Here is an 18414-nt window from a genome sequence, read left to right as displayed (position 1 = left end):
AATACTTATGATCTCATAACAGAAAACTACATATCATTTCCTGTGCATAGTTTAAACATCCTGTTTAGACATGGTGTGTAAATAAATTCTGGCGCATGCATGCACACACACACACACACACACACAAAAGAAACATTAAAAGATGTGAATATTCATACAAAATAATATATTAGCAGTGCCGAGTTTTTACAGGAAGAAAGGGACATTTAGTTTTCAAAAATTATTTATTTCCTCATGCTGTGTGAAAGCACCTGCAGGACACAGAAACATTTCCGCTATCATTCAGGATTTCACATAACAGTGCAAATATAAAGAACAGGCAAAAATCTTTACCATAAAAAATCTAAGTGTTGAATCTCAATTTAAAAGTGAATCAATACCATTAAAGCTTTGGAAAAGATACTTTAAAAATGTAGTTTGGATTGAGAGCTATCAGCCTAACAGACCATGAAAATAAAGATTTTTGTGATTTTAAAATCAATTAAAATAAATTAAATTTGTAAGAATAACCTAGTTAATGACCAAGAAGATGTAGAAATTGAAGTTTTTAAGGTACAATGTGGTTGTTGCAAAACCTGAGTAATATAAAAGAAATGCAGAAAGTCCCTATACAGACAGTTTGGATACTGTAAAAGCCTTAAAATTATACAGACTATAGGTAAATTACAGTCAAGATCATTCACTGAGCCAATAAATTCCAAAAGATTACCAAAACAAACAAACAAACAAGCCAAACAAACACCAAACAATGAACAAACAAACAAAAACCAGAAAAACAACCTCAATCCAAAATATAGCATGGAACTTCTAGCCATCACTGTCCAAAGACTAATGCCAGATCATTATCATTAAAAGATGGCCCAAAGAAGTACCTTGGAATGAAAAAAGTCAACGGGACACAAGTAAGCAATGATTTACAGAATCTATAACAATTCTTTGAATACTGCCTGTGAAATAATTACAGGAATTAGCAAACTCAGGAACTGTTTATCAACCAATCTAGGTCTCTGTTACCAAGACAATACACTGCCCCACTTCCAAAGAAAAAGTAGACATAAAAAATCATAGCCTGCAAGTGCCATAATGAGAATCTGTGAAAAGGGTTGAAGACTGGTGAACTGAAGAAATAGATAATGAAAAACAGATGCAACTGGCAAGTCAGATCCTGGCCTCAGGAGGGAGTCTGTGTTTAGGCACAGATCTGGTATCTTCACCCGTTACAGAGAAGGCAGGAAGCTAGGAGCTGCCAAAAGGCAGGAGAAGCAATCAAAGCCATTGCAGCTGCAGAGAAGAATTACGATTCCTACTTTCCTTTCCTCCGCAATCCAACCCAACCTCCTGTAGTTCTTTCTACATTCACAAGATTCATGAGCCTCTAAGAGAGTGTCAGAGACTGAAATATTATAGTTTATGACTTAAACATTTTCTTAAAGCACTTTTTAAAACTGTATTACAAAAGCTGAAGAGAACACTACCACACCCTGAATGGGGCCCCGGCTGAGGCCTGACACTGCTCGCTGATGAAGATAAGATAAAGTAACAACTCAGGGCTGGGGACATTCACTGAGCACAGGCTTAACACCTCCAAGATGAGGACCACAGCCCCAGGGCTATCAGCTGCCAGGCTCGAACAGACCCCCACACCAAGGGGGGGAGGGAGGAGAGGCTTTGGGTATCTTGGAAAAGCCTCTGGTCAGAGGCGCAGTGACTGCCCATCCTCCACTGTGCAGAGGAGCCCAGCTGAGGGGTCCTCACTGGGGGCGGGGGGGAGCTTATCCACAGCAGGAGGGGGTGACATGGCCCATCACAGGGGCCCCCCTCAAAAGGGTCCCCAGACTGAGCACCAGAGCCCCAGAGATGATGCAACAGACCCTCAGTGTTGCAAGGCACAGTGTCAAGCCGGCCTCTGCAAGGGAGGCACGTGGGCGTTGGCACCTGGCCCAGAGTGTATATGAATCCACGGAATTCTGCACTCTTTGGCGTGTGGCGGCGTGTGGTGGCGTGTGGCAGTGTGACATGGCGTGTGGCAGCGTGTAGCGGTGTGGCCACGGCGGCGACAGGGGACCCTCAGCACCAGCAGAGCGGATGGAGGGGAGCAACGAGATGTCACTGAGACCCTCGGATGGGTGATCTGCTTCCATCTAACCCCTGTCACCTCTCCCTGTTCCCCCATCTCCCACGCACACTTCTTTTTTCCATTTTTCTTTCTTTCTTTCTTTCTTTTTCTTTCTTTCCTTCTTTCCTTCTTTCCTTCTTTCCTTCTTTTTCTTTCTTTTCTCTTTCCTTCTCTTTGCCTCTCTACTATTAAATAAAATACATCAATTTTTTGGCATCAACACCTAACCTCGTTTGGTTTTAATCTCGTTTCTGGGAATATTTTGAACCTTCTAAGTTCTTTCCAGTTTATGCACAGAGACTTAACTTTCTTTGCTTTTCTGAGTTTAAACCAGATCGAAAGAGAGAGTCAGGAGAGATCGAGTTATTTACACAAACCTAGCTGAAACAGAACTCGTCCCTTGACACCTTAAAGCAAATGTGAAATATAAAATAAGGAGGGGAACATAATAGATTAGTAAAAATTACCTCAGTGGTTGTGATTGTACATTTAAAAACTATGTGTTCTTTCACTGGAAAGAATTTCTACTTAACAGGATGAAACAAAAATACAGGTGCAAACACTGGTAAGATGTAACCAATACTGCCATCTTTGCCTTGCATCACTTAACGACCGAAATCTCTACACAACTGAAGTCTTGTTCTCTTCCCCATGAGCACAAAGGACAGAGGGGTCTCTCCCTTTATTCAAATGAAGTTGATTTCTGCCTCTGTCTCCTCTGTGGACACTGGCCTGTGTGATTTTCCACGTGCCCACATATACCAGCATTCCGCTACTAGAATTTCTCTTCTACAGCAGCGTTTTTCCACACTTAAGTTTAAACTCAAGGCAACTGCATGAATTGCTTTGTGACGTCTCATCATCACAACATGGATCAAGCATTCCCTCCCTGTGTTTTCACTGAAATTACACCATAAATTCTTCTGGGCAAGATACAAACCAGCCTCTGATTCTCAAGAAGGTAAGAGGATGAAAATTGCTACTTCTTTGGTGCATATAGTGCACACACAAAAAATACCTGAACACACTGTCCTGAAACTGTGCAGATTGTGCATTTTGCCTTTAGATGTGCTACTCTCCTTGCTTTAATGCCCACGAGCCAGCAGCATGGTTTGGTTTGGGGACTGACAACTTCTGCTCAACTCTATTCTAGTGGCTGTTAAGTACCAACTGCCAGACCATAAAGAAAACTAATCCGGAAATCCTGGCAATGTGAGCGGATTCTCCAGTCAAAACAGAAAGCCTCCCTGGATCTGCACTTTGCAACTGGCAGGGGGACTTCGAACCGCTGGAGTGATTTTATCTGAATGGCTGAATGTGCACACTGAATCACTCACAGCACCATCTGTAACCGAGGATGGAACTAAAGAAAACTCACACAGAGCAGGAGCAAGCAGGGTCAATGCATGTGGTGCACTCCACCGACCGGCACACTGAATGTCTCAAGATGAATCCTTGAAGTCACTAAAGTTCAGGCTGGCACAGCACAGCTTCAGATTTTAACTTGCACCCCTGTTAACTGTCCCATGCAACACGAGAGCAGCTATCATCCTCTGATTATGCAGTATTTATCTTTGTTTATCAATTTTAAATTAATAGGGTGAATGCAAAAGATCAGCTGTCTTTTGTTCTGAAAAGCCTAAACAAATAGGACTAGAAGTATGTTCTGTAGTATTTCTGTGGCCTGTATAGCACTCCATAGACAATCTCATCTGCATTTTTCAAGTACTGTTCAAATAAATAAAGAAACAGCCACATCTCATTTATCACTCCTCTACAGGGCCTGGAGTTTGTGTTTGAAAAAGTGAAAACAACAGAACACCATTAACAGAAGTTGTGCAGAGGACTTTTGAATTAGACTCTGTTGCTAAGAGCACTCAAAACAACACACCCTCTCCCCCCAAACAAAAATCAAGACCATCATCACAGAACAGATTACAGGTACAAATCCAAGATTACAGCCATATATTCTAAATGCAGATGCTTTGTAAACACCTACTGACCAGTGTGACTCCTGGTTTAACTACCAACAACAGTTGAAGATCCTCCTCACAATACTTCAGATTTTCCACTTAAGATGACAGTGCCATGAACACAGCCACCATTTCACATGTTTTAGTAACGAACTATAAAATGCATCTTTAGTCATTCAGAAAATCTTTTTCTTTCCTTTTTTTTTTCTTTTTGAAAATGGAGCTTGCATCTATACTAAGACTACCAAAACCCTCCAAGCATTTTGGAGTGTTGAAATCGACCACCCATGTTAGCAAACTGCTACGACAACAGTAGTGTTTCTCCTAATTAGCATTCTTGCCGACTTGTTCCCAAGTATTGACTGGTACTTTTCCACGGGCCTCGTTGTCTGATACACGTGTTGCAAGAACCCCCACTGCAACAGATAGGAGAGTCCAGGAACCATTCCCAAAAGGCAGGTCACACATAGACGTGCTGTTTTGGAGGCAAAAGAGTTTGACTAGTCTCTGCACCTGGAAACAAAAGAAATACGCACCATTGCAGTCTGAACTTCATGCATCAATATCCTCACAAATTCAATTTATTTATATTTAACAAATTATGTCCTGTTGTAAATTCTTCTGATACTGTTTGGGTTTGGAAGATGAAGGCATTGTGTGTTTGTTTTCATTTTGTAATCCCATTTCTTTTTAGCTTTCTGTTATGTGAAAAACTGTGAAAAGTGGGCATACAGGCTGATGGCATGGAAAATGTTTTGCATGGTGTTGTCAGAAGTTCTAAAGTTATCTTTGCAACATTGCCCCTTTATAGCAAATTTACATATTACAACATCAGGAAAAAAATAATCAGATGGAAATCATCTTGGTTTGTGGTTTTTTTAAGTACAATTCTAATCCAAAGACAGTTGCTATGGGGAAAATATCATTGTGAGATAATATATTTGAAAGGAGCAAAATACATCTTTGATACGAATTGTTTACTTCTTCTTGGGGTTCAAATAAACAAAGGAAAAATAACAGTATTTTTAATGAAGATGTTGACTCATTTGACATATTTTCCAAAGGAAGCATTTAAAGAGCAATGATTTTGCAGCCACTTAATACTTATGTATCTTACTGCAATTATTTTTAATTGCCAGACTTCCAGCTATTGGAGGAGTTATTTCCATTTGTGAACACTTCTGCTGAAAAAGAACTTAAGGTATACCACCCTTTACTTTCGCCTTTCTGGCAGTGAACAACCTTGAGAAATTTTATACATTTACTGAACCATGTATGGATTGGTATGACACATTTTCTCTGAAGTTTCCAGGCAGGGGGAACTTTCCTCTGAATGTAGCAGTACTAGATCATCTGTGTTCATTCTTCAGTAACTCCCATGAACAGCGACCACAAATATGATGATTACTGTTCACACTTGGCTTACTACTGCCATAGAACCTCATCTATCTTGAAATGGCAAGCACACTGAAATGGCAAGAGCTGATTATTCAATACACCTCCACCAAAAACATGTTAGACCCTGAAAAGAGGAAAACAGAAACACTTTTTGGAATTGAATGTTTGTAGCTGGAAAAGATAATGTAACTGACAGTAGAGGTGTGAAGAAAGGAAAGTGTGTTGCTGATATTATTATTGTTTTTGTTGTTATCATTATCATAATCATTATTATTATTATTTCATGCCAGAAAGAATAAGATTTAATATTAATTTATTTACTGCTGAATTATTAAAACTGTGTTTTCACTATCAGACAAGGAATTAAAACAGTGAGAACAAAGAACAAAAATGTGATTTGCAAGGTCTAGAGTGGGTCTCTGAGAAAGCAAGGCTAAGCAGAAAAATGAGACAGTATTTAAGCAATCAAAAATGAAGGAACAGACAAGAAGCCTCAGTTGAATGAAGAACTATATAAGGAGATATATTCCATAGACAGCAGGGAAAGGCACAGCCAAAGTCATACACTGACAGCTTGACTTTAACAGGAAAAGGAGAGAAGGATTACCTGGACATTATGAACCTTGTCAACAGGTTGACATTATCAACACTAGGAAATGGAGGGGAAGTGCAAAAAGAGAGAGAGAACAACAAGAAGATGAAGAGAGCCATTTCAGTGTGTTTGACTTAATAAGCCAAAATACCCAGGGATCTGTACTACAGAACACAAGCATTTTATCACTCTCCAACCCACCTGGTTGGTTTTTTTTGAGGAGGAAGAGAAAAATCAGCTGCCATTTTTCCCATTCTTTAACCTAAGTTTTTAAACCTTGAGTTTTTAATATAATATCTGTTACAGGGGACCAGCAAGAACCATACAGACTCCCTATATCACCTTCCCATAGAAAAGGCATTAATCTCTCCTTTTCTTAAAGATAAGTTCAGGAGCATTGACACACACTATTAAATAATTTCTGACCTCTACAGGAAATTCAACCTAGGAAAATACAAACAAAATGTGAAAATACAGGACTTCCTTACAAATTATTCATTTTGGCCAGTTAATTTTACCAAATTATTTCTTCTTGGCTGCGTCCTCTATTCAATCTCACTTCAGTGAGATTGAATAGAGTCAGTGCACTGAAGATGCTCATATAGGTGAAGGTGTCTCAAGGCGCAAGAAAACTATGGTGAGGTGCCAAAAGCCCTTTCAAGAAAAAAAGGGCATGAAGTCCCTGCAAAGTGTTCTGTATCTCACAGGAGTCACTTTTCTATCACACAGGATCAAAATGATGATTTGCAGTTCAGAGATATAAGCTGAATGGTGTTACTGATTTTCTAGTTGCCTTTTATTATTACTTCAGCTCCAAATCTACTGTTCATCTAGTGTCCAAACATGCCTGACCATAAAGAATGCAGAAATTTTTATGCAAAGCTGAAAGAAAAATGAAAGGAGGGTAAAAGTGAAAAGATTATACTTACATTTTAAACTGGCAACTCTCCTTTTAGCTTGTCCCTTTTAAATAGACAACTTAGTGTAAGGATGCCTGTATTTTTCATAATTTTTTTTCCTCCAGGTTTCAGCACCAAACCCACCAGTACATTAAGTTACTTATCATCTACATTGTTTCTTTTTTACTGAAACACGTTCAAAATATGAATTACAACGTCAATCATGACACAAAGCAAACAGGCAGTTAAAAAGGAAAGGCAAGATTAGGGTCTTTAGGACAAAGAATTTTCAGATTTTGTTCTTTAATCAGACAACATGAGAATGTGGAAAAAAACTAATTCATCATTAATAAGCTTTAGCCAACAGTAAAGCAGTTCAGCTGCAGTTTAGTATATATTGGATAAAGTCCTGTGTAAACCAGCTTTCGGAGTATTTTCATTTAAAATAGCAAGAAAGAACAACAGAGCTCATGAATTAGTAGAAATACGGCAGTGTAACACATAGGTATGTGCCTTTTCTTTACCAGAGACAAAGAAACCAACATTAAGCAAACACCAAGTTTCAGAAACACATATCAAAATCCATCAAGACAATTAATTTCTTAATTTTTAATGAGAACTCACAACACCCTAGTAATCTTCTAGTGGCACTCTCTATTCCTGTTTCTTTTTCAGCCCTGGAAGGAGCTAAGAGCACATCCTTAAGAACTATTAATGTAAAAAAAAAAGGACAAAACCAACCAATCCAACTCCAACAAACAAACAGAAAACAAATACATTACAGCAACTTTAATCAAACACATGCAATTACAACAGAGATAGCTCTAACCCATAGGCTTAGCTTTCTTAGGGAGTCTTCCCATGTGTGACTCTCACCAAGAGTACAATTGTAACTGTACAATTAGACCCTCAAGCATGAGTTCAGGAATACAAGCCCTAATGAGCAGTTTCTAAAATGTGTCAACAGAACATGGAAAGGAATTCCTCCTAACCTGCATCTCCTTTCTTATCTCATCTTACTATTTTGAACGCTATAGTATCAATCCAGCAGCTTGAGGCTCTTGCTTGTTACGCTTCTAACATCTCTCCCAGGATAAGTATAAATTCATTAAATCTCCTGCCTTCTGTCTACATAATCCCTTAACCTCTCCCTTTCCACAGCTATGATTCTCTGCCTTCTTTTCATCTCTGACTTCTCCACTACTTTCATTCTCATGCTGCCTTCCCTTTCCCACTTATTTTTTTAACTCATTGGCATTCAGCATACCTTCACAGTGAGACTTGTGGTCACTACTCTTTTACTTCACAGCCTGCTTCAGCATGTTGTTTTGGTTTTTACACTTTATTGAGGGATGAGAATTTTAAATAGAGTTCTCTGGTTAGCAGATTTCTATTAAATTTAGCATTTGCCTGCAAGACACAGACCAAGCAGAAAACATTAAACAAGTAGGCAACTTTCCAGTGATCAATGTGCTACAAAAAGAACTAGACAGAACAGTGTATGTCACGTTTAAAAGAAAATTAGAAAAAAAAGAGTCAAGCAAGTAAATTATTAGCCGAAGTACAGGCAGCAGTATTCAAACTGCACAGAAGCTGCTCCCAAAATTAGATTAGTAAAGCACAAGACCATTCTACACTGTTGAACCATCAGCAGAAAGAAGTGAGCTTTCTCAGATCTTGTCACCTTCATTTTAAATTCTGCAAAAGAAGTGAAAAGGTCTAAGAACAGACCATGAATAAATCAAAGCTTTGCTCTGCTATATTTTCTTCCTGATTCCTAAACCAGTTTTTAAAACTAATATCTTTTCCTTGCTCAAAATCTGGACACACATAGAAATTCAAGCTTTTTCATTTAAGCAACAATCAAATAACTAATTAGATACAATTAAAAGAAAAAAACAGTGTTGTAGACAATTGATATTTTTGGAAATATCAAAACAGGTATTTTTATGGGAAAGCTCATACAAAGCAAAACTTGTGTCATTAAAAAGGCCCCATTACAACACAATTTTACATATGGATTGAGATACAAGAAGACGCAGTCATGAAGTATTTCTACAAATAAACACACAGACAGGAAAGTTCACTACCATTTTCAATAATAAGCTCCAAATGAGAGAAAAGCTTCAGTCATGCCAACCTTATCTCCAGCTGTGCACAGCTGGACCTGATCATCTCAAGGAGTAAAGCAAAACTTGAATTAAGGCGTGAGCAAGTGGTGTGGATTAAACCAAGACTTGTTCTGGGCTGTTGTTACTAAAAGGCTAACTTGGTGCATGAAGTTATTGCTTGAAGTAAAAATGGAAGTTTTTGCCCATTATGTCATTGACTCAAAAGAGATGTATCTCATTAATACCTCCAGAAAGGAGGTCTTCTTGCTGCTTCAGACTCATTTCCAATAGTTTTGAAGACCTACTTCCCCCCACTGCCCTCTTTCAAACCTTGGTTCTGTGCTTTATCAGGCAGGCTGCACAAGCAGGTCACCTCTTTCTCTTGCAAATGGAAACAGACAGTGGCCACTGGCTCTTCAGGCTGTTTTTCATAACCTCTCAATTTTAGCTGTGCCACAGCAGCTTCACCCTACTGCTGCTATAAGACTTTCTGACTACAGGTCACAGAGAGCCTTCACAAACAAAAAATATGGGAAAATAAACATCACCACAAGAATTAGTTAGGTGTCCCTCGGGCCCCAGCCCTTTCTTGTGTCTGTCACTTCATCTATTTTGCAGTCACAAAGTGTCTCAGATGAGGAGGACGACGCACTGAATCTTGACCTTTGAGCTGCAAACCTAGCCTTGAGCAACTTGGTGACCTACATGGCAGCTGCACAACTCAATAACTAGTTGGCTGGAGTCTGAAAATGCATGATTCACTTCTGATTCTCTCCACACTGCTCCATATGCTGTCACTAGATTATTTGCTAAAATATGTAATTTCCAAAAGCAGACTTTATTAGCTTGGTGGCTTGATGTAATGCTGCTTTGAAAGAACTCTAATAATAGAAATAAAAATGTATTTTCTTTGCCTACCTAAACACTGAAATTTACACAAGAAGGAAAAAAATACACACATATGCATATGCAGCTTTTAAATATATCTGCTCCTGCTTACTTTCCCTAAAACTACCTCCCAGTGTTTTAGATGAGTAACACACAATTCTGGTTGCATATTTTGTAGGGCCAAAGATCTACAGTGCATCTGAAAATTAGCATGCATCTTTGCCCAGAAGTGGTGCCAGGGTCCTGTGGTACTAGTCTATGTGTGCAAGCCAACTGCTGGAAAGATATACTTTAAAAAGTAGGATTTGGTAGAACTTGGTGTGCTAAACTGCAGCAAATCACATCTACACACCTCACCAGCCAGGCTAGCTACATATCTCCCCTCCCTTTCCCCTGAAAATGCACAGCTAGAGTTTCAGTTGTCAGATTCCTTACTGCATCCTGTGTCCCTAGAAGACTCTGATGACATTTCTCAGTGTTGTAGAATTAGGCTTTCTTATCCTCTTAATGACCAAAACACAGCTGTCCAACATGTTCCAGCTGGCAAACCCTGGCGTTTCTACTGTTAACCCAGCAGCACATCATCTGGGCTATTTTGTCCCGGTGAGCATGCATCAATATGCATATATAGAACTAATAGGCAAGTGGGGGGTTCTTTCATTAAAAAAAAATTTAGTATCGCTAAAGCTCCTAGCAAGTTTTGTCCACATTAAGAAGAAGTTCAAATACAGGCCTGACAGAGAAACTGAAGACAGAAAGTTGAGTGGTTTGGGATTCATTAGTCTAGTGTCTTAAAAGCTATGCACACACAGGAGCATAAATAAATTATACAACTATACTATATGTCCTCTGCATATACAGTGATAGGTAAGGGGTAGCTGTCTTATTAAGCAGTTTAAAGTTTGTGGCAAAGGAAAGAGTGACAAGCAAGTCAGAATGACAGAATATCATTAATTGCATGTTTCTGGTGAAGTGACCAAGAGCAAAGTAATTCCTCATACTAGGTTCTGTATTTACATACTTAGAATTTCAGTACCTAAAATCCCATGGGGGTAAAAAACAGTCTGAGCTATTCTCACCTTTTAAATGTTTTTGTCAGTGTGCAGACTCAGAAAAACAACTTCTAATCGATATTATAACAGATTCAATCTTCAGAACTATCCTTAGAACTCTAATAGTTAAAACATTTTCAACAGTGACTTTTCTCCTGCATGCAGAATGAGCCACAACAATGCAATACCATATAACTGGTTCTGAGCTCATTGCCTCACCTTGACCAACACCTAAAGTAACTCTTTTTTTCTGCCCTGTAGGCACTGAAGGGCATACTCTTAGCACATGTAAATCTGTTGAATACTACAAATCCAAAGAGCTGTAATAACACCATTTCAGATTCTGACCTTAAATTTATGATTGTTTAAAGAGACTAATTTTTAAAGGTGCCAAATAAGTTATGCAAAGCTTGCATTAAACTCCAAGAAAATACTCTGAAGGCCATGCTGCTTCTTACCCAATAAATCTTATAACCACACTCTTCATTAATAAGAGCATTATAATGATACAGGTACAAAATATTTTCTGCTGTGTAACTTCCTGTTACTTCCAGGCTACATGCTGTTTGAGAGTAACTAGTACGCAACCACAGACTGGGAGAGGAGTGTGTGGAGAGCAGCCCTGCAGCAAGGGATCTAGGGGTGCTGGTGGGCAGCAGCTCAGTGTGAGTCAGCAGTGTGTGCCCGGGCAGCCAGGAGGGCAAACCCCATCCCGGCTGCATCAGCCACGGCAGCACCAGCTGGGATCGGGATCATCCTGCTGGATGCAGCCGTGGTGCGGCCTCGCCCTGAGTCCTGTGTGCTGTGCAGGGCCCCAGAGTTTGAGAAGGACGGGAAGGTCCTTGAATGGTCCAGAGAAGGACGGCAGAGCTGGTGGAAGGGCTGGAAGGCACATCCCGTGAGGAGCAGCTGAGGGCTCTGGGTTTGTCTAGTTTGGAGAGAAGGAGGCTGAGAGGTGACCTCATTGCTCTGTACAGCTTCCTTAGGGGGGATGTGGAGGGGGATGTACTGATCTGTTCTCCCTGGGATTTAGCGACAGGAGATGTGGGAATGGCTCAAAGCTGTATCAGGGGAGGTTCAGACTGGACGTTAGGGAGTACTTCTTTACAAAGAGGATGGTCAGACACTAGAATTTCACAGAACTGATGCCTCAAACCTGCCAGTGCCTCAAAAAGAAACATTTGGGCAATACCCTCAGTAACAGTCTTTATGTTTTGGTCAGCCCTGGTGCAGTCAGGCAGTCGGATTAGGTGATTGTTTTAGGTCCCTTTTAACTGGAACTATCCTACTCTATTCTTGTGTTAAATAGCTCTGTTGGAACTAACAGAAACCATAATTTGGTCCGAGCAAAAATGGAACTTGCATTTCATGGCACTTGGTTTTTTAGCCATAATGGTTTTTATATAAGGTTACCAACTTGATTTTGAGCTGTAGTTCTTTCATGTTGCCAGAGAGACAGAAACACCAACTGTGAGTGACAAACAACTTCCTAAAAGACCACTCACATATTCTGATCTGGATGCCAAGTTCATCTATGTGATTCTATGAATGCCATGGAAATTTCAGAGGGTTACTTGATTTTAATGTTCGCAGTTAAATCTGTAAGAAACTGTAAGAATCTGTATTCCACAATGCACCAGAGTTATGGTTCTTGTTAGGACACCAGAAATACCCCTGCTTTCACACATTACAAACATTGCTGCTCCACTAGAAAATCACAGACTCCTTACTTTGCATCCTTATTCTTATTACTTGAAGGAATAAAAAGAGGGACTAAGTAATTAGGAAGAGGGACTACAGCGAAGGTGGTTTTTTCCCAACCACACAGCAACTACTGTCACTGAAAAGCCTGCTCCAAGTTATTTTTTGTCTTAAATGAAGAGGAAGAGGGAGCAGCGCTTCATTTTGAACTCTGCCTGCTATCTCGGTAACGGAGGTTCCCGACACCGCACGCCGCGGGCCTTGCTTCCAAGGCAGGGCTTTCCCAGCATGGGAGAGCGAGTCCTCCCGCACACTGGCTCCGCAGCCAGCGGTGCCCTCTGGGGCGCCCCGTTACCGCCTCGCGGGACGGGCGAGTCGCCGCCGGGATGTTCCCCCTGGCCCGGGCCACCGCAGCCCAGAGCGCTCCTCCCGCCCGCGGGGACGCTGTGCCGGGGATGCCGGAGCCCGAGGGATCCCGCGGCTCCAGCAGCGGCCGGCCGGGCTCCACGCCGTGCAGTGCAACGCCGTGGCGCAGCACGGGAGGCGGCGGAGCAGCCGCGGCTGCCGCGCCGCAGGTGCGCGGAGCCCCCGCCGAGAACGGGGCGTGCGGGGAGCGGAGCTCCCGCCGCGGCCGCGCCGAGCCGAGCTGAGCCCAGCCCAGCCCAACCGAGCCCAGCCCAGCCGAGCCCAGCCCAGCCCAGCCGAGCCGCCGCCCGGGCCCTGCGACCCGCGAGCCGCTCCCCGAGCCGCCCCGCCGCCGCCGCCGCCCCTTCCCGCGCCGGCACCTGGATGTGGCAGGAGATCTCGGAGTCGTCCAGCAGCCGCACGGTGCATTTCATCTCCGCGCTCAGCGACCTGATGCTGGAGCTCCGGAACCGGATCATCCCGGCAGCCCGCCCGCCGCTGCCGCCCCGCAGGCAGCTGCAGGGGGCCAGCCTGCAGCGGCGCCCGGCCGACCACGGCACGGCACGGCGCGGCGCGGCACGGCACGGCGCGGAGCGGCGCGGCACGGCGCGGCGGCAGCGCCACCCCTCAGCCCCGCGGCGCCCCGCCGCCGCCCGCCATCCGCCCGCCCGCCGCGGCTCGGGCCGCCGCTGCGTCAGGATGCGCTCCGCTGGCCGGCCTCAGCATCCTCCTGCGCCCGCCCCCGGCATGGCACGGCGCGGCCCGCGGGGGCACCACTCCGCCCTCACCTGCTCCTCCCGCTTCTCCGCCCCACCGGTCCCGGCTGGGCTCCCTGCGGGGCTCCGTTTCGTCGGGCTCGCTGCGCCGAGGGGGAAATGGTCAGCGCGATTGTTTGCCTTCCCCGCCACGGGCGTGCCTGTCCTGGTTTTGAGTGCATCTCAGCGACTGGTACTCGCGTGGGAATGCCCGATACCCTGCAAACGGGGGACATCCCCCAGGCTGCCGGCGGGGAGTGGAGTCCCCAAGCTGCCTGCCCGCCCATAGCGTGAGTCTCCGGAGTATCCCAACACAGCCCGAAGCAGGAGGAGAACCCTGTGGAATACATACATATAGATATATAAAGAAACCTTACCGAAGATGAGTGTACCCTAACGAAAAAGCAGAAAACTGAATGCAAGTTAATTTAAGAGTGCAAGCCTTGGAAACTTGTTTCCTCGGGGAAAAAAATGACTTATTAGGGAGCAGCAGTCACGCCTCATTTGGTGTCTAAGTGGGAAAGAAAATAAAGCATCCAGTCCTCCATCACAAGAGTGTGTATACATTTGTGTAAAGCCTTGCTTGCAGAAAGCAAGCACCAGAGTTAACCAGCCTTGAAACAGGGATCAACACTGTGTTAAAAAATGAGCACTTTCCTTTGAAACAGGAAATGAAAAACAGCCAGGGCAAATTGGGATGTGGCGAAGTTTGGAAAGAGAAATAAGCACTAGCAGTCACACAGAAGGTGCACTCCAGTTATTTTGCCCAGCTGTCTGTGATGTCCATGTTTTGAAAGTAGTTCTGTGTGAATGTGTTGTTCTTTAAAAAATCCAGTGTAAAAGCCTAAGTGCCGCTTCTGCTGTAAGCTCTTCCTTTGGTTTCTGCTGGACTGCTAACAGCAGGAAATACAGGCAACCACAAACAAATGAGAAATATATAATGCTCGCTACCATCAGCTAATAAATATGCAAAGCCCTTTAATGTGGAACATAAAAGAAAAGCTATAAATATATGCTTCTCAGAAATGATAAATGCTTTCAACTGCATAGTGAATAGTGAAGCAAACCAGCGAGTATTTAAAACAGATTATTCACTTCATCAGCCACAGTCAGCCCACAAGTTATGGAAGAAGGTCCTTATCAGCTGAGATGCCAGTTGTGGACACCCACTCATTAATAATAACATAACACTTTTTGTCTTACAGTCCTGCAACATGGGAACTCAATAGCAGGATTTAAGCCCACATGCAGGTTGACTCTCAGGTGACACAGATTTTTGTGCTTCTCTTAGAGAAGGAATCTTTTCTTTCTAAGCCAAGTATTTTAGATTTCCTTCTGTCTCTGCAGCAAATATTTCTCCATCCAAAAGGGGAATTGCAAGAGGGAGCTGAGCCAATGATGAAGACTTAAGGAGCAGGTCATAGCCTATCACTGTCTGAAGGGGTTTTTTGCATTACCGTCAGGACCACATGGAGAGGGATAAGTTTTCCAGGAGTTCTCAGAGTTACAGCAACAGTGATGACTACAATATGAAATCTGCATCTCCAAACTGTTGCACAGCAAGTGTGAACTGGTGTGTACCAACAGCAGCACAGCTTCCTGAGCACAGAGCTTAGCAAAATTTTACTTGCCTGTTGTAAAAACAGGTCACTCTTGTCTTTTGGTAACTTTGCCACTTTAATACCTCATAGCCTGTTGACCCGAGGTGCCTGAGAACTCTGTGAGACAAGTAACCCATTTCTATGTTTCAGCTACTGCAGCAATAGTTTTTACTGCACAGAATGTGGCAGACATCTAACAGGAAGACACCAGATAAATGAAACAATCTAAACCAAATACGCCACCCAAAGGGAAGAAACAAAAAACAACAAAGAACAACCAAAAAACCCCAATCAAGCAATGGAAGCAAACACTGCCCAATTGCAACTTCACAATGTAAATCCATCAGATGAATTTTGCATCACATATTAGGACTGCCATCCCTTCCTTATTCAAAAAGCATTCTAGACTATTTTTACAAATAGACGGTTCTTAAAGGTTTCTTAGCATTGTAAATTATGCAGGAAAAAACCACAAACTTACTTCAACACATATCAAAGTGCACTCTTTTTTGCCATATCTTAGAGGCCAAATAGTCCTTATGAAGCTAGTATTTGGAAAGATCACCTGAAAAGTCTGGTGCTTGAGGAACTAATATTAAATAGTATGGCAAATATAACAAAACACAAAGCAACACACAGATAAATTTAATTCAGTTATCAGAAAACGCTGAGCTGATAAGAGTATATAAAAAAATACGCTGCTTGAACGTGCAGAATATGCTTCTGACTCAGGGGAAGGTTATCAGCTACTTCTGTTGCTGCCAAGACCACAGTATGTTATTGAGGGGTCTATCAAAGCACTCACCTGGCTTCATACCGCAGTCCTTGGAAGGTCTGACGGGAGATCTCAATACCAGGTGATGACTGACAGCTGCAAGAACTGGTTGGGTGGTGTGCAGACACATGCTTGAAATGCATTTTAGATTCATCAATATAGTGGAATAGCCATGTTCCCATTCTTTCTTCATCTAACTGGTCACTGAATGACTTTGCTTTGGGATACGTACATGTGGATGGCCTAAGGGACAGTAGCCTACTTACCTAGGAATTACTGCCAGATACAAAGTTATATTCAGGGACAGCAGGGAGCACTAATGAGCTTAAGTAGTACTTTGGTATCTGGATGATTCTGCATGGAGCCAAATTACAGAATATAATAGTCAAGGATTTTCCCTTCAATGGCTGATAGTAACAGCAACTTTAGCTCTTTCAAATAATGTTTATAATTTAACCAAATATACAGACATATGATTTGGGTTTGTTTGGGTTTTTTCCAAGTACTCGAAGATTAATCCATAAATACAACTACTATGGCTGTAAACACTGCCTGCCATGGGTCAGACCTTGAGTTCCAGCATGGGTAGGCCAAATACACAAATCACGGTCCCCACAGGGGTGCCCTGCATGACACACTAACCTCCTTCCCCAAGACCCATACCTCCCCATTGCCTAGGATGTGGGTCCCTCATGGGCTCTCACAGCCAGGTCATTAGCATGCACAGCACTCAGGTATTGCTCAGAGATCATGGAGCCATAAGCAAACAGTGACTTCACTACAATTTATGAAGTCTGGGACAGTTCAGATTTTACTCAGTTCCCTTCTACAATAGATTAGGAACTCCAACACTAAAATATTTCATCTGAAGACAGATGATCTGGGCATTAGGCTCCTCCAGAACGTATCCTAAGGAGTGGGAGGTGGGGGTTGAGCTAGCAATGAATCAGTAGTTCAGGGAGTAGGTTCCTGTAGTCAGGAAAGTGTGAGTTTTGCTCACAAAGGCATAAAGTCCACAGGAAAGTTGGCTTCCTAGGTATCCCAGAGATCCTGTTACACAGCAGAGAGTTTGAATGACCTCTGAAGGACCTGGTTCACAAGGCAAAAAATTGCTCATACCAAGGCCACAATTTTTTACCATATGCTTTGTTATCTTCAAGGGGATTATCTTTGAGACACACACTGTATAATTGTAAAATATATCCAGTAACCAAGCTGAAATTAGTAGTGACGTAATTGAAGGGCTGGGCATACCATGAGGCAGGCAAAACATGAAAACAAACAGGAGATTCCACACATATGGGATCTCTTTTGTTTCAATCTTAAGTAGTCATTTTAAAAAAATCACTTTATTTAAAAAAAATTGTCAAAATAAAGCAGGGGGTTTGCATCCTGAAAAAGGTTTCTCACATGTAAATATTACACCGGTAACTTGAAAACTGTATATAAAATATTAATGCAAGTATCTAAAAACCTTAAGAGTATTAAAACATACATAAATTACAAAGAAAGATATTTAAATAGCAAAAGTTCTACTATTCATTGGGGGCAGAGTTGAGTCAGAAAGTGAAACTTGAAATCACACAGGGTTTCTACTTTCTTTTACATTACAAAATCAGTACAAAACCATCTTTTCCGCATGATTGAGAAAGCAACAAGATACAAAAAATACTGCATTATTTGACAGCAGTATAAAAAGACTAAGGATTTTCATGCCTGTATTCCAAAGGGAGATGTCACTCCCTAAAATCCACTAGAAAATGCAGGGTTATCAGTGATACATTTGGCCACAAGTGTGCCGGTAAAAAAGACCTGAAGTGTCATTGAAATCTGCAGGGCTGTATCGCAGCCTGGTCCTGTTGGCCTCCACATTCCTTGGGTGCACTCGTGCACCCCAACCACGGCTCACACAGGGAGAAGAGGTAAGTCAGAAGTAGGTAGTTTCTCCCACTGCTTCGGTTCAGCAATCTCTATGAAGATTCAGAACAAAGTATGGGAAGAACATTACAGAACTCCCCTTCAGCAGAGAAAGACAGGTTGAATTTACTGTACAAACTTCTCAGCAAATTTCCTGCAGATGTCATCTGGAAGCTCAAATTCCAATCAGCATTTGTCTGAGTTAAGTTGGATTGCACAATACCACATCTG

General features: G+C 42.3%; 1 protein-coding gene across 2 annotated transcripts in view; it reads right to left on the bottom strand.

Annotated features, from left to right (window-relative positions):
- FRMD3 (FERM domain containing 3) overlaps window positions 1–13700 on the bottom strand; it is a 134885-nt gene extending 121185 nt beyond the window's left edge. For both annotated transcript variants that reach the window (XM_048292010.1, XM_048292011.1), the window contains exon 1: window positions 13516–13700. In XM_048292010.1, the coding sequence (XP_048147967.1) occupies window positions 13516–13614 (99 nt within the window). In that variant the 5' untranslated portion in view covers window positions 13615–13700. The remainder of the gene's footprint in view (window positions 1–13515) is intronic.
- Window positions 13701–18414: the final 4714 nt, after the last annotated feature.

The sequence above is a fragment of the Corvus hawaiiensis genome, chromosome Z, assembly GCF_020740725.1.
Source record: "Corvus hawaiiensis isolate bCorHaw1 chromosome Z, bCorHaw1.pri.cur, whole genome shotgun sequence".
NCBI classification, from domain to species: Eukaryota; Metazoa; Chordata; class Aves; order Passeriformes; family Corvidae; genus Corvus; species Corvus hawaiiensis.
The sequence above is the reverse complement of the archived record's forward strand: the minus strand, read 5'-3'. Positions and strand labels throughout refer to the sequence as shown.